This window comes from Eurosta solidaginis, chromosome 5, assembly GCF_040869045.1.
Source record: "Eurosta solidaginis isolate ZX-2024a chromosome 5, ASM4086904v1, whole genome shotgun sequence".
NCBI classification, from domain to species: domain Eukaryota; kingdom Metazoa; phylum Arthropoda; class Insecta; order Diptera; family Tephritidae; genus Eurosta; species Eurosta solidaginis.
The window spans coordinates 160,081,739-160,097,212 of NC_090323.1; the positions used below are offsets into that span (position 1 = coordinate 160,081,739).

Consider the following 15,474-nt stretch of genomic DNA (forward strand, 5'->3'; position numbering starts at 1 on the left):
GAAGTCTATATCTATCTCGATTAGTTTATGCCGTTACGGATTACCATTATGCGAACAAAATTATACTCTGTGAGCTCTGCTCAGCTGAGTATAATTAAATAAAGACCAGTTTGCAATACTGAATATTGGAGTGATTTATTCAACACTTTAGCGATTCGAACGTTAGCAGAAGGTGCATAAATATCAGAAATTCCCAGAATTCGTTACAAAACTTATTTGCTTATGACGTCAAAATCTTGCTTGCGGACTTTATTGACAGGGTGAGGAAGGGGCGCAGCGGTGTAAGTGAGCTTACAATATAGCCCCGTTAAGGCTGTACTGTCGTAAGATGCAACTAGGACCAGAAAACCCGTATTCGCGTTGCAAATCACAACGTGAAAATCTCCACCAATGAAAAAAGTATATAAAATGCGATCTATACAAATACAAATTGCCACTGCAAACGTTTTAAGGACTACCCAAGTGTTCTAATCTAAGACGTGTTGTTGTTGCACGACCACTCACAAATTGTCATCAAAGTCCTCTAACGGAAACTGGCTGTTTCAACAGGGGCGGACCATAGGAAAATAGGTGTTAGAGGCGTAGGTTGCACATTCCATTGAAAAGATGGTTGGTGTCATGTGGGGACACATCGCATGTAGGACATACATTACGTATGTGGGGGTTGGTTCTGGAAAAGTAATCGCTTCCCACGGCAGCCGGTTCTATGTACCGGGCTGTCATTTCAGTGTAACCCCATTTAATCTGTTGCGTCCCTCCCACAAATTGTCATCCTCGGAGCAGCTCCTGGCAGCTGGACTGCTCATAACCTCGTGCTCCGGGAAGGTATTGAACCTAACCCCGGGGCCAGGCTGTGGTTCTGCTGCATATGTCAGAAAAGGATTTATCTCAGTGTAAAAGATGGTTACATCGTTCGGGCTGTTCTGGGTAAGAACCCAACGTTCGTGACCCCGGAAAATTCTATAAAACCTTTGTGACTCCGTGCTATTCACGTCCAAGGACGTCCCGCGGTTCACTCTCAAACGTACCTCCGCCACCTTCTAGCAGCGATGCTGCTCAGCAGGACACATCAACTGTCCACTGTTTCCCGCGCCAAATGGCGCCTCCAATTAACGCGGCCGCTATAACTCACCCCTCCCCTCCTTTTCCAACATTCGCACTCGCGTAAGAAGGAGTCATCAACTCCTAGTCCCCCACACCGTGTGTTCCGTATGCCAGCTCAGAATATTTACGATCGCGACATCGGTCCAATGCAGTTCATGCCTTGGTCGATGCCACCTTCATAAGTGCTCTGGGCTTAGAAACGGCAACCGTCCGGCCGGTACATTCGTTGCACCTTACTGCCAAAGCACTAGTACCAACCATCGACACCAGATATCCTATATCCTTCAAGGCATAAATTGCGATGAATGGCAGCCGATGCTTACTATAGCTTCTGACCACCTTCTAATCTAAGACGTCAAAACTCGAATCGGACCACTACTTTGTGGCATTCAAGATATGACACTGCCTCTGTGCAGCGAACAAAGTACATGCAGTGATCCAAGGTAAGTTTGTCGTCGAGAAGCTACTCACTACACTATGGTCTTACACTAAGACCCGGTTTTCAGTAGTTGGTTAACTAAAGCTTAAACTAAGCTTGCTTAAACTCTAGTCAAATTTAAACTCCAGTTAAAGGGCCAATTAATGGTGACTTATAACCATATAACCATAACCAGATATAACAGCTGATCGAACCTACCTTATGGAAATCCATGTAATCGATTAATGGTGCCATAGGAGTGCATTAGGAGTCGAGGCGGCTCTGGTTGAATTTATTAGCAAACTTCTATGCGGCAGAATTGTCGCAGCGGAGTGGGGAGGGGCCATAATTAAGAGGAAGGTGTGCAGGGGTACGCTACAGGGGGGTGTCCTATCTCCTCTCCTCTGGGTTGTGGTAGTCAACGAGCTTCTTGTGGAGCTGGAAGCCAATGGTTGTCGGGTAGTTGCCTATGCAGATGACCTCGCTATCCTAGTCAGAGGCAAATTTCTGGGCACCGTGCGCGATGTTCTGCAGGGCTACCTGGATACTGTGGCTAGGTGGGATGAATCATTGGCGGTCAACCCGGGAAAAACGGAATTGGTTCTTTTCACAAGGAGATATAAGTTGCCCGATTTCAGAACTCCCTAGATTGGAGGGGTGCCGTTGGTACTTTCTGATAGGGTTAAATATTTGGGGATTGTTTTGGAAAAGAAACTGTCCTGGAGACCCAATGTGGAAGATCGGGCCAGGAAGGTCGCCATTGCCTTGTACTGCTGCAGAGGGGTTATCGGAAAGAGATGGGGACTCTCGCCAAGAGTAGTACACTGGATTTATGAGATGGTGGTCAAACCGATTCTGCTATATGGGGTGCTGGTCTGGTGGAAAGCACTGGACACAGCGAGCACCTCAAAAATGTTAGTGTCAGTGCAACGGACGGCGCTGATCGGTATCAGTGGCGCTCTCAGAACAACACCTACCTTGGCACTGAACGTCATGCTGAACATATATCCAGTAGATATTGCGGGAAAGGCGGCTGCGGCAAGGTCGTTGGTCAGGCTTCGTGATATGGGATATGGACTTTCTGACCGCGGACACTCTAGCCTTCTTACCAGTTTCGACTTTATCCCGGACAGAACGGACTATTGTATGCCGATAACTGCTCCCTATACAACTTTCACTCCAGTCATTCCAGAGAGAGAGGAGTGGGGAAGAGAAATTATCTGGGGCATGGGACCGGTTAACTTGTTCACGGATGGGTCGAAGCTGGATGGAAAGATTGGTGGGGGGTCTTTTGTCAAGAGCTAAATTTAAGCCGCAAGTTTAAGTTGGCTGATCACTGCAGTGTATTCCAAGCGGAAGTTGCTGCGATTAAGGATGCGGTGGATGGAATGCTATCCAGTGCTACTACGGTTAGGGAATTTAACATCTACTCTGATAGCCAAGCGGCTATCAAGGCCTTGAGCTCAACTACAGTGCGATCGAGGGTGGTCTGGGAGTGTCTGACCTCGCTTCCGATTGCATCGAATTATTTTACAATTAAGATTATCTGGGTCTCGGGCCATAGTGATATCCCGGGTAACTGTCAAGCGGATCTCTTAGCCCGCATCGGTACAACTGAACCGGATGAAGATGGCTGTAGGGATTTCGGCATCCCGCTGGCTACCTGTGGATTGCTCCTCCATAGCTGGGCCTCGAGTCAGCTCAGCAAACGTTGGGCGGACACCACGTCTTGCAGGGTAGCAAGAACTTTCTGGCCGAAAGTGGATGGCAGGAGGTCTGCTGAAATAATTGGGCTCCCTAAGGCTCACCTATCAATGGTCATTGGGGTTTTGACAGGGCACTGTCCCATGGGTATCCATGCGGTGCGTCTCAATATACTGGAAACTCCATCCTGCTGTATGGATAATGATGAGGTGGAATCACCAAATCACTTTATGCTTGATTGCCCAGCTTTTGCCAGAACTAGGCGAAAGTACTTCGGTCGCGACTCACTTGGATCTCCCGAGGATTTATCCAAAGTTGAGATCGGTATCATTCGGAGCTTTATCGTTGCTACCCAACGATTCTCTAAGTAGCTAGATCTAAGTCACCGTTATTTTTGGTGTATGTGGTATCACAACGGACCTTCATGTTGTCCAAGTGAGCTATCCTTATCAGGGCAGCTACCACCTAACCTATCCTATCCTATCCTATGGTGCCATACCATAACGCTAACGCCATAACCATACCATAGCCAACTAATTGGTTTTTGTTTTCTCGCCATATCCATAACTAAAAATATTTGAGTTGGTGAATTTAATAACTGTTTGTAGATTTTATTCATTGTTTTGGATAAGTTATGACTAAGAGATTTATTTTTTGTGGAATGTTTGTAATTTTTGGCGTTTTCTTCATTTTTATGAAATTTTCACGATTTTTAGGTTAAGTGCCATAAATCGATCACATTGGAGATGGTTACGACTATGACGTTAGGGTTAACGAAGTTTAATTAGCCATTTTACTACTGAGCAGTTTTTCAGTCTTAGTTTAAGGCCGCTCTTGGGGTATGCTTTTTTGTGCGGCAACATTGGTTTTTTCATTATCTAAATAATTTGTAGATACGGATTTTGTTTACCCAACAAACATGGAAAAAAATTCTCCAGCAAATAATATATATAGTTCCGGAAGTGATATCCAACATCATTATTTAATTATTTTTAAAACCCAGCGGCCGCCTTGGTGTGATGGTAGCGTGCTCCGCCTACCACACCGAAGGTTCTGGGTTCGCGCCCCGTGCAAAGCAACATCAAAAATTTTTTCAGAAATCCGAGTGTATTTCTGCCATGAAAAGTTCTCAGTGAAAAGTCATCTGCCTCGCAGATGCCGTTCGGAGTCGGCATAAGACAAGTAGGTCCTGTCCCGCCAATTTGTAGGAATAATTAAAAGGAGTACGACACAAATTGGAAGAAAAGCTCGCCCTTAATCTCTTCGGAGGTTATCGCGCCTTTCATTTATTTTTTTATTTATAGTTCTCGAGTTGATATCCAATTAATATCCTAATTTCGAGAGATTTTGAGAGATGTACAGTTGCATTATCGAGTTGAGATGGAGTTGAAAAAAATCTCCAAGGTGGTACCACCAAAACCAACAGCTGTTTATTGTGAGAAATAAACAAGAGGTTGATAGCAGTAATGAAGCGTAATTTATTAAAAATAAATTATATAGGCGGCTGCACTGGTGTTATGGTACCGTGCTCTGCCTACCACATCGAAGATCCTGGGGTCACGCATGTTTTTCAATTAGTAGAAAATTTTTCTAAGCGGGTCGCACCTCGGCAGTGTTTGGTAAGCACTCCGAGTGTATTTCTGCCATGAAAAGCTATTAGTGAAAACTCACCTGCCTTGCAGATGCCGTTCGGAGTCGGAATAAAACAAGTAGGTCCCGTCCCGCCAATTTGTAGGAAAAATTAAAAGCACGACGCAAATTGGAAGAGAAGCTCGGCCTAAAATCTCTTCGGAGGTTATCGCGCCTCACATTTATTTATTTTTTAAATTATATAATTTCATTTTATTTTCGTGGAAATACTGTAGTATGGAATCTTACATTTGAGTTCAGTTAGAGAACCACAAGTTTTTAATTAAATTTTTTCAACTTGAGTAATAGCATTTTTTGCTTTATAAAAAATTCCCTCGAGTTGAGCCACTAGTTAGAATCAACTCTTGAGATTTTAGAAGTATGCCCATTTATCCACATGAGCTCTAATGGTACTGAAGCCCAAATGCTTCTTGGGTCTATTCGACGCCATTTCGAACGAACGCAAATAAATGATAGGTTAACTAGAGTTTAACTCTGCTAGATGGGCCGCGTAAGCTCAACTATGCAACTGAGGAACTATGGTAAAATTATAAAACTAATTGGTTTTAATTAAAAATTCGTTCATCAAGTTTTACAATTAATTCGAAACTGAAAATAATTATCAAATATTTCAAAGCTTGCTTATTTTTCTTTGATAAAATCTCTAGATCGATTTACAGTAGATCAGTTTACAGTTGATTTGCTTATATATGTATGTCCGATCCAACATTTTATAACCATTGTGATTTAAAATATGAGTTTCGGTCACGGATCGTAAAACGTAATGCGGGCCCTGAACTTGTATGGCCCGTGGTCCCTCGAAACGAACTCTTTTACCCAAGGCGAATCTATACCAGGTGGTGTCGAAGCGAATTCAACCAATTCGCCGTGCAGAAAAATGTTAAATCAAAAGAAAATTTTCATTGATTTCGATCAAGGCGAATCCATACAAGGTGATGGCAAAGCAAATTCAACCAATTCGCCTTGCAGAAGAATGTCAAGTCAATAGAAATTTTTCATTGATTTCGATTAACTGACATTGTAGTACCAGGCGTTGTATGGAAAATAATCAAGAAGAAGCAATGAGCTGTTGGGATAACAATACCTGGTACTGAATTCGCCATGCTTTTACCTCTTAAAAAGTTCAATGCGACAGCCCTGGAAAGTGGAAATTTTTACAGCTGAATTTTTTGACATTTCTTATCAATAAAATTAGGAATATATGTTCCTAGATATCTTTGGTGAATTCTGATGAATTGCAATAGCTAAACGAAAGAGGCTAAAAGACAAAAATACACAAAAAGTGCGTGTATCAATGCTTTTTCATAAACAATTAACTAAGTTCGGAAGCGGAGCTCTATTTAACAAATTGTTTCGCAAGCTTAAAACATTTGCCAATATGTCGTTTCAATCAACAGCCAAAGTTATTGCTATCGGCCAAATGCGTGCCACAAATGATAAGAACGACAATATGAAACAAGTTGAAGAATTATTTGCGAAAGCAAAGCAACAACAAGTTGGATTTCTATTTCTGCCAGAATGTTGCGATTTTGTTGGCGAAAACAGAAAGCAAACGTTAGAGCTTTCAGAACCTTTAGAGGGACCAACTATGAGCCAATACAAAGAATTGGCTAAAAAGCATGAAATGTGGTTATCACTTGGTGGTCTACACGAATCCATACTAGATGGAAATTGTAAAACTGAAAAAATTTACAATGCGCACGTACTGATAAACGATTGTGGTGAAGTGGTTAAAGTATATCGCAAGCTACATCTCTTTGATGTGGAAACAGAGGAAATGCGGTTTAGAGAATCAGATGTTGTAAGACCGGGACCACAGTTGATAGCACCTGTTAACACGCCTATCGGTATGTTGGGTATGCAAATATGCTATGATTTACGTTTTGGTGAAGCTACTACACTTTTACGTAAAGCAGGTGCACAAATCCTATCATATCCATCAGCGTTTGCATATTCAACTGGTAAAGCGCATTGGGAGATTCTGTTACGTGCACGTGCTATTGAAAATCAATGTTACGTTGTGGCTGCAGCACAAGTTGGGCCGCACAATGCGAAACGTACAAGTTGGGGTCATGCTATGATAGTCGATCCTTGGGGTAGAGTATTGGCCAATTGTGAGGAGAATGAGTTGGCTATTGCAACGGCTGCAATGGATTTAAATAAAAATATGGTGGTACAAAAGAGTATGCCAGTACACCAGCATAAACGTAATGATATCTATGCATTGACTGCATATGGTATGGGAACAACAGAAATTACACAAGACCGTCTATTTGCCAATAATACAATAAAGAAAGAAACAATTTTTTTTGAAACCGAACATTGTTTTGTGTTTACAAATCTACGCTGTGTAGTAGAAGGACATGTTCTGGTCTCAACAAAGCGTGTGATAAAACGTCTAGATGGGTTGTTATGCTATGAAATGTGTGATTTGTTTAGCACTGTTTGTAAAATACAAGGAATGCTGGAACGTTTTTATAAAACGACATCGGCAACGGTAACTGTACAAGATGGTCCTGATGCTGGTCAAACTGTGCCACATGTACATTTTCACATTATGCCTCGCCGTCCACATGACTTTAAGGAAAATGATCACATTTACACTCGTATGGACGATCGTTGTTTAGATCAACCTGATCGCTCTATAGAAGATCGTGTAGCAGAGGCGCAAAAATATCGCGACTTCTTAAATAGTGAATAAATTTATTTTTGTGATAATTGTTGTTACATACTTTATTAAAAATCATAATAATAAAATTTAAGCTAAATGAAATTATTGTACCTGAATGGAATAACTAATCAGTATATCCGTGGCAATTTGAAAAAAAACCTAATTCGAGTTAGGATAATGGCGATACATAGACCTTTATCTGAAAAGCTAGCCACAATTCACCATTGTAACTTTCTATATTTTGTAGCAGCCATTTGGCGCAAGGGCTATGAGTAAGTAACACAGGGAGATCTGTAACGGATTTCTGTTATGAAGCCAGAATATCACTTTTATCCTTACTCGAATTAGGTTGTTTTTTCCAATTGCCACAGATATAATCAAGTATCATTTTAATGAAATTGAAAAAATTAATATTTTTATACTCAGTTGAGCAGAGCTCACAGAGTATATTAACTTTGATTGGATAACGGTTGGTTGTACAGGTATAAAGGAATCGAGATAGATATAGACTTCCATATATCAAAATCATCAGGATGGAAAAAAAATTTGATTGAGCCATGTCCGTCCGTCCGTTAACACGATAACTTGAGTAAATTTTGAGGTATCTTGATGAAATTTGGTATGTAGGTTCCTGAGCACTCATATCAGATTTAAAATGAACAATATCGGATTATAACCACGCCCACTTTTTCGATATCGAAAATTTCGAAAAACCGAAAAAGTGCGATAATTCATTACCAAAGACGAATAAAGCGATGAAACTTGGTAGGTGGGTTGAACTTATGACGCAGAATAGAACATTTGTAAAATTTTGGACAATGGGCGTGGCACCGCCCACTTTTAAAAGAAGGTAATTTAAAACTTTTGCAAGCTGTAATTTGGCAGTCGTTGAAGATATCATGATGAAATTTGGCAGGAACGTTACTCCTATTACTATATGTATGCTTAATAAAAATTAGCAAAATCGGAGAACGACCATGCCCACTTTTAAAAAAAAATTTTTTTTAAGTCAAATTTTAACAAAAAATTTAATATCTTTACAGTATATAAGTAAATTATGTCAACATTCAACTCCAGTAATGATATGGTGCAACAAAATGCAAAAATAAAAGAAAATTTCAAAATGGGCGTGACTCCGCCCTTTTTCATTTAATTTGTCTAGGATACTTTTAATGCCATAAGTCGCACAAAAATTTACCAATCCTTGTGAAATTTGGCAGGGGCTTAGATTCTGGGACGATAACTTATTTCCGGGAAAAAGGGCGAAATCGGTTGAATCCACGTCCAATTTTTATACACAGTCGACCGTCTGTCCTTCCGCTCGGCCGTTAACACGATAACTTGAGCAAAAATCGATATATCTTTATTAAACTCAGTTCACGTACTTGTCTGAACTCACTTTGTATTGGTATAAAAAATGGCCGAAATCGGACTATGACCACGCCCACTTTTTCGATATCGAAAATTACGAAAAACGAAAAAAATGCCATAATCCTATACCAAATACGAAAAAAGGGATGAAACATGGTATTTGGATTAGTTTATTGACGCAAAATATAACTTTAGAAAAAAACCTTGTAAAATGGGTGTGACACCTACCATATTAAGTAGAATGAAATGAAAAAGTTCTGCAGGGCGAAATAAAAAACCCTTGAAATCTTGGCAGGAATACTGTTCGTGGTATTATATTTATAAATAAATTAGCGGTATCCAACAGATGATGTTCTGGGTCATGCTGGTCCACATTTTGGTCGATATCTGGAAAACACCTTCACATATACAACTACCACCACTCCCTTTTAAAAGCCTCATTAATACATTTAATTTGATACCCATATCGTACAAACACAATCTAGAGTAACCCCTGGTCCACCTTTATGGCGATATCTCCAAAAAGGCGTCCACCTATAAAACTAAGCTCCACGACCTTTTGCAATACTCCTTAACACCTTTCGTTTGATACCCATATTGTATAAACGCATTCTAGAGTCACCCCAGGTCCACCTTTATGGCGATATCTCGAAAAGGCGTCCACCTATAGAACTAAGGCCCACTCCCTTTTAAAATACTCAATAACACCTTTCGTTTGATACCCATATTGTACAAACGCATTCTAGAGTCATCCCTGGTCCACCTTTATGCCAATATCTCGAAAAGGCGACCACCTATACAACTACCACCACTCCCTTTTAAAACCCTCATTGATACCTTTAATTTGATACCCATATCGTACAAACACATTGTAGAGTCACCCCTGGTCCACCTTTATGGCGATATCTCCAAAAGGCGTCCACCTATAGAACTAAGCCCCACGCCCTTTTAAAATACTCATTAGCACCTTTCGTTTGATAGCCATATTGTAAAAACACATTCTAGAGTCACCCCTGGTCCACCTTTATGGCAATATCTCGAAAAGGCGTCCATCTATAGAACTAAGCACCACGCCCTTTTAAAATAGTCATTAACACCTTTCGTTTGATACCCATATTGTACAAACGCATTCTAGAGTCACCCCTGGCCCACCTTTATGCCAATATCTCGAAAAGGCGACCACCTATACAACTACCACCACTCCCTTTTAAAACCCTTATTAATACCTTTAATTTGATACCCATATCGTACAAACATATTCTAGAGTCACCCCTGGTCCACCTTTATGGCGATATCTCGAAAAGGCGTCCACCTATAGAACTAAGCCCCACGCCCTTATAAAATACTCATTAACACCTTTCGTTTGATACCCATATTGTACAAACGCATTCTAGAGTCACCCCTGGTCCACCTTTATGCCAATATCTCGAAAAGGCGACCACCTATACAACTACCACCACTCCCTTTTAAAACCCTCAATAATACCTTTAATTTTTTTTTTTTTCTTTATTGACAACAAAATTTGATTTGCTTTACAACAATTTGATACCCATATCGTACAAACACATTCTAGAGTCACCCCTGGTCCACCTTTATGGCGATATCTCGAAAAGGCGTCCACCTGTAGAACTAAACCCCACGCCCTTTTGAAATCCTCATTAACACCTTTCGTTCTTTCGTTTGATACCCATATTGTACAAACGCATTCTAGAGTCACCCCTGGTCCACCTTTATGGCGATATCTCGAAAAGGCGTCCACCTATAGAACTAAGGCCCACTCCCTTTTAAAATACTCATTAACACCTTCCGTTTGATACCCATATTGTACAAACGCATTCTAGAGTCACCCCTGGTCCACCTTTATGCCAATATCTCGAAAAGGCGAGCACCTATGGAACTAAGGATCACTCCCTTTTAAAATACTCATTAACACCTTTCATTTGATTCCCATATCGTACAAACAAATTCTATAGTCAACCCTGATCCACCTTTATGGCGATATCTCTAAATGGTGTCCACCTATAGAACTATGGCCCACTCCTTCTTAAAATACTCTTTAATACCTTTCATTTGATACAAATGTCATACAAACACATTCCAGGGTTACCCTCGGTTTATTTTCCTACATGGTTATGTCCCTTATGTTGCCACCATAGCTCTCAACTGAGTATGTAATGTTCGGTTACACCAGAACTTAACCTTCCTTACTTGTTGTATTTAAACAATTACTGAGACACACTTGAGGGAGCAAGTATACAAAGGATGAGTTTAAGATCACCCCTATATCGGCTAGCAGTTCAAAAGCGAGTCATATCAAAATACTTTTTCAAAAGCGAACTCGATGACTTATGGCCGAGGCACAATGAATTTTCCATATAGATGTGTTCAACGCCATCTTAAGCATTCTAGTAACATCGCCACAATCAACCAAGATGCGTATGTAAATATTAAGGAACTTCAGACTTGGCAATTGAAGTTTGTTTAGCCTTGCCCATTAACAAAAAATTTCGCATGGCACTGTTATAAACACTATAGAAGAAAAATACTTGCTAACATTTTTTGTGTTCTATTCATTTGTTAAATTGCAATTTTAGCTTTGAAAAATTTTATAAAAGTACCAACAAGTGGGAAAAATAATATCATTTGCAAAGTGCGAAAACACCCTTAGCCAAATCAAATGCCAAATTCTTCTTATGCGTTGCTTGCAAGAAAAGTTGGAAGACGACTACTTTTTCATGTCAGATGGTGCTAGTGTCGCTCGATCTGTCGGCCTCTTTAAAAATTCGTGCAATCTACTCATAATGAATAAGATTGTATTAAACGCATCTATCTGAAAAACTGCTTATGTGGCAGGGCTTTTACAGCGATCGGCGTCAGCCGATATACATAGGTGAAAAAACATGCCGTTGTTTTCACCGCGAAAAAACTTCCCAAAGACATCAAATAAATACAGATATTACAGTCCTTTGCCGGATTGAATCTGTTTCCCTTCGGTGTTAGCACCTTCTGGAACTAACCCCCCCCCCCCCCCATTGTAACGGAAACAATTTTTTGTACACCTTAAGCCTTAGAGTCGCCTCATGCATCAGGTATGCCTGCTGGGAGAATTGTTTCAGCCCCTTCATGGAACTTGGGAGTAGGGAGGGAGGGATGGCCTCAAGGTTTAATGTGGCCATATAAAGCGTTCCCCAAATGGTCGGGCTATCATCTTAATGGTGCTGTGTTACCGGAGCGTACCGGATCTGTATCCGGCAGGGGACCATCACATCGATAACACCCCCTTCGGGGAGTAACCTTATCGCTACAACAACAACAACGCCCTCAACACCTTAAGTAGATATAAAACTATGTAATGCGAAAGGAAAGAAATCCGATCACTTGTCCTGTTTTGGTATAAGTGAGAAAAATCGATGTAATTCTTTAATACATAAATACAAAGAATAAGCGAAAGGGCGCGAAAAGGGAATGGTAATACTGGTAGCAGCAAAATACAATGCACCCGGCCCTAAGGAAAAGAAAATCAGTCGCCACCTGTAACTCCAGACAGTTCCAACAACAAATGTCGCTGGAATTCGGTATTTTCAGCCTATATTTACTGTTGCTGATCGGGATCACTCGCATTCCGACAGCATTAATATAACAATAAAATTATATGATGTGTAACCAAAATAAGGTCAAACAAAAGTTGGAGCAGGGGGATTGGAAACACATCCTTTTCAACCTCCCAATATATTTTGAGATGTGCTGATCGGAATCTTCATGCGTTCCGACAGCGTCTTTACTAAACAAAGTTGAGGGGTGATTGGGTACACTTCAATTTCCAATATCCAAAGACATGTTTAGCTGTGTTGATCGGAGACCAATACATTCCGACAGCTTAAAATACAAATATAATTGAAAAATATAAGTTCCAAATTTTGTTGCCTTAAGCTGGGAGCCCTGGAGGATTGGAAACGCGTCCTTTCCAACCTTCCTTAAATGACTGGCTCCCAGACTCGTCCGTTTGTTACGCCAGTAAATATGCTGATCGGAATCACATGGCATTCCAACAGCATATTCAATAGAAATAAATGATATAATAATGAATTGTACTTAGTAGTTTAAGTTTTAGGCCTAAACAGCCGTAATAATAAATAAATTAAAATTAAATTAAATTAAAATTAATATAGAGACATGTGGAAACGTTTACAGAATATACTGTATAGGTGTGAAATAAAATAATTGTCTGGGCAAATGCAATAATAAAACGACGCTACTTGCTCTAATATCAGAGAGCGTGTAAATGAATAAATACATAAATTAACGTCTCTGCTATATTATAACTTACCTTAGGGGATCCCCCCAACTTTTCCAATTTTTTAACTGCTTCTTCAATACATTCTACAATTATATCATATATGACCACAGGATCCTGCTCCACCCAACCTTCCTACAAAACGAAAGGTGATTATTTAACAACATAGTATTTATGTTTATATATTATATGTATATATATTTGTTTCCCAACGCACCTGTGGATAAATGGATGGCACTGAAATTTGATGGTAACAAACGACATTATTCGTACCAGCGCGAAAAATCATAAAGCGGGCGGATGTAGTGCCTTCATCGATTGATCCAACAAGTTTTCCCAAAGACATTCTAAAATCAGTTAGTTCTCCTAAGACTGACATATCGAGAATGTAGCTTTTGCTTTCTTTAACGCTTATTTTGACTTATAATTCTTACCTTTGACCTTTCAACAAAACACCAAAAAATATTTCTTTTGATTGCAATAAAATATTGAACTCAATGTTATTTAGCGTTGTTCAATAATTCATTATCAAGATTTCAAAAGATATGAAAATTGCTGATACTTTTTTTTATTGATTTGATAAGACAACTGTTATCTGTTTATTTTGGGAAGTTAAAAAAAATTGGCAGCAAAAAAAAAAAACATTTTCACCACAATGATTTTCACCATATACAGTCATTCACCATTTAGGCCTCGCACAATAACGTTTTTCATTATGCGTTTAACACAAGCTTATAGCTCCGCACATAAGCAGTTTTTCATAATACTCTTCGCTTTGTGACGTCGTCGCGTCAAGTTCGGTTTTCCCCATAACTCAACCGTGTGTTATTAAGGGACTCTACTCACGCGGTTTGAGAATAATATGGCGGATAGTGCGGGAGTCGAAATGAAAAAAATTTAATTAAAAATACTTACGAATGGTGCCCTTTATCAGTTCATCATAAAAATATGCAAATTGTGCAAAAAATAAGATTCATTTGCTATCGGGCAAAAATCCTAAAAAACATTAAAATAAAAATATGCACTTTGTGCAAAAATATACATATAATTGCTATCGGGCAAAATCAAATTTAACATTAAGATGTTAATAAATACATGCAACATATAAAAAAATCTAATTAAAAATTAAAAGAAATAAAAGCATATAAGTAAAACTTTCGTTTTACACATATACATAACTTTTATGACATCATCATCAAAGGGCAATAAACGGAACATGTAACGGGATGGAGAATACCGTATATATAAATTACAAAAATACATTTTACTGCACCGAAGACAAACAACGGGATAGAAAATATTCTCATATTTTAATGTACAGTCATGTACATATTACAGGTGAATATAATTTCTATAAAATATAACATTAAATACGAAGGAAATCCTTTTACAAAAATAATAAAATTGAAAAATAATTACCATAATTTAATGGATAATTAACAACTAAAGACAAATTGAATATAACCTGGCGTGGTGCCATAAAAACCCGAACCAAATTGAAAATAACCTGGCGTGGTGCCATTTTAAATACCATTTTACAAAGCACGGAGAGTTAAATACAAATAGTAAGCTGCTACACATGGTTCTGGCCATTTGGTATTACCATTGTTTACAAGTGGAGCCAAAATTACATACACACTTTGGAAAGTTAATCCAAAAATTAATAATTTTATGCATTGGACAATAACCTGGAACTGGGACTTTCAAAGATAAGAAGGTCCTCCTCCATGCAATCAAATCTCAAAAAAAAAAAGAAACAAAAAAGTTTCATAATGTTTGTTGTTTTGTTGGAAGCGTTGCCATACCGTTAGTGTTTAAGGCGAAATTGTGGTTTTTCGGGATGGAAAGTTCCTTCAGGTTGAAAATGCAATGATCATCTGAGACAATAATCAGCCCTATTCTGCATTTCGACTTGGATTGGAATTTTTTCGATTTGGCAATTTTGGTATTCTGTGTTCCAATCTCTTTCGATCCAACTTCGAATCGTTCGATTTTTTGTATTCTGCATTTCGATCGTAGTTCACGTGAGGGGGTTATGGTATGTACCGAATGGCTATTACTTTCTGCTGGTAGGCTAGCTTCTGGGTAATCAATTTTATATGTGGATATGCCCTTCGTGATCTTATTGGTGTTCGTGCCACAGCTCCAATGTTCAGAGATTTCTGGGAGGTCTGGTTTTCTAATGTAACATCTCCATAGGATAGCAGCGACCACGATTATTGCGCATATTGTTAGGGCTTCTGTAACGATAGAAAAATTGAT

At 39.3% G+C, this 15,474-nt stretch overlaps 3 protein-coding genes across 4 annotated transcripts in view; 2 read left to right on the top strand and 1 right to left on the bottom strand.

Moving 5' to 3' along the window:
* Nucleotides 1-13,852, bottom strand: part of Gk1 (Glycerol kinase 1) — a 60,992-nt gene extending 47,140 nt beyond the window's left edge. Inside the window, exons 1-3 of one of the 2 annotated variants that reach the window (XM_067792433.1) lie at nt 13,647-13,852; nt 13,430-13,578; nt 13,246-13,347 (exon numbers count right to left, since the gene is read on the bottom strand). In XM_067792433.1, the coding sequence (XP_067648534.1) occupies nt 13,246-13,347; nt 13,430-13,558 (231 nt within the window). In that variant the 5' untranslated portion in view covers nt 13,559-13,578; nt 13,647-13,852. Of the gene's footprint in view, nt 1-13,245; nt 13,348-13,429; nt 13,585-13,646 lie in introns of both variants that reach the window. The other variant, XM_067792432.1, reaches the window with a different exon arrangement.
* Nucleotides 1-15,474, top strand: part of LOC137254626 (uncharacterized) — a 154,756-nt gene that overhangs the window by 128,073 nt on the left and 11,209 nt on the right. The gene's annotated exons all lie outside the window — the stretch shown is intronic.
* On the top strand, nt 6,002-7,644 carry NitFhit (NFT-1 protein). The gene has a single exon (XM_067789494.1). The coding sequence runs from the start codon at nt 6,171-6,173 to the stop codon at nt 7,575-7,577; it is 1,407 nt and encodes a 468-aa protein (XP_067645595.1). The 5' UTR covers nt 6,002-6,170; the 3' UTR covers nt 7,578-7,644.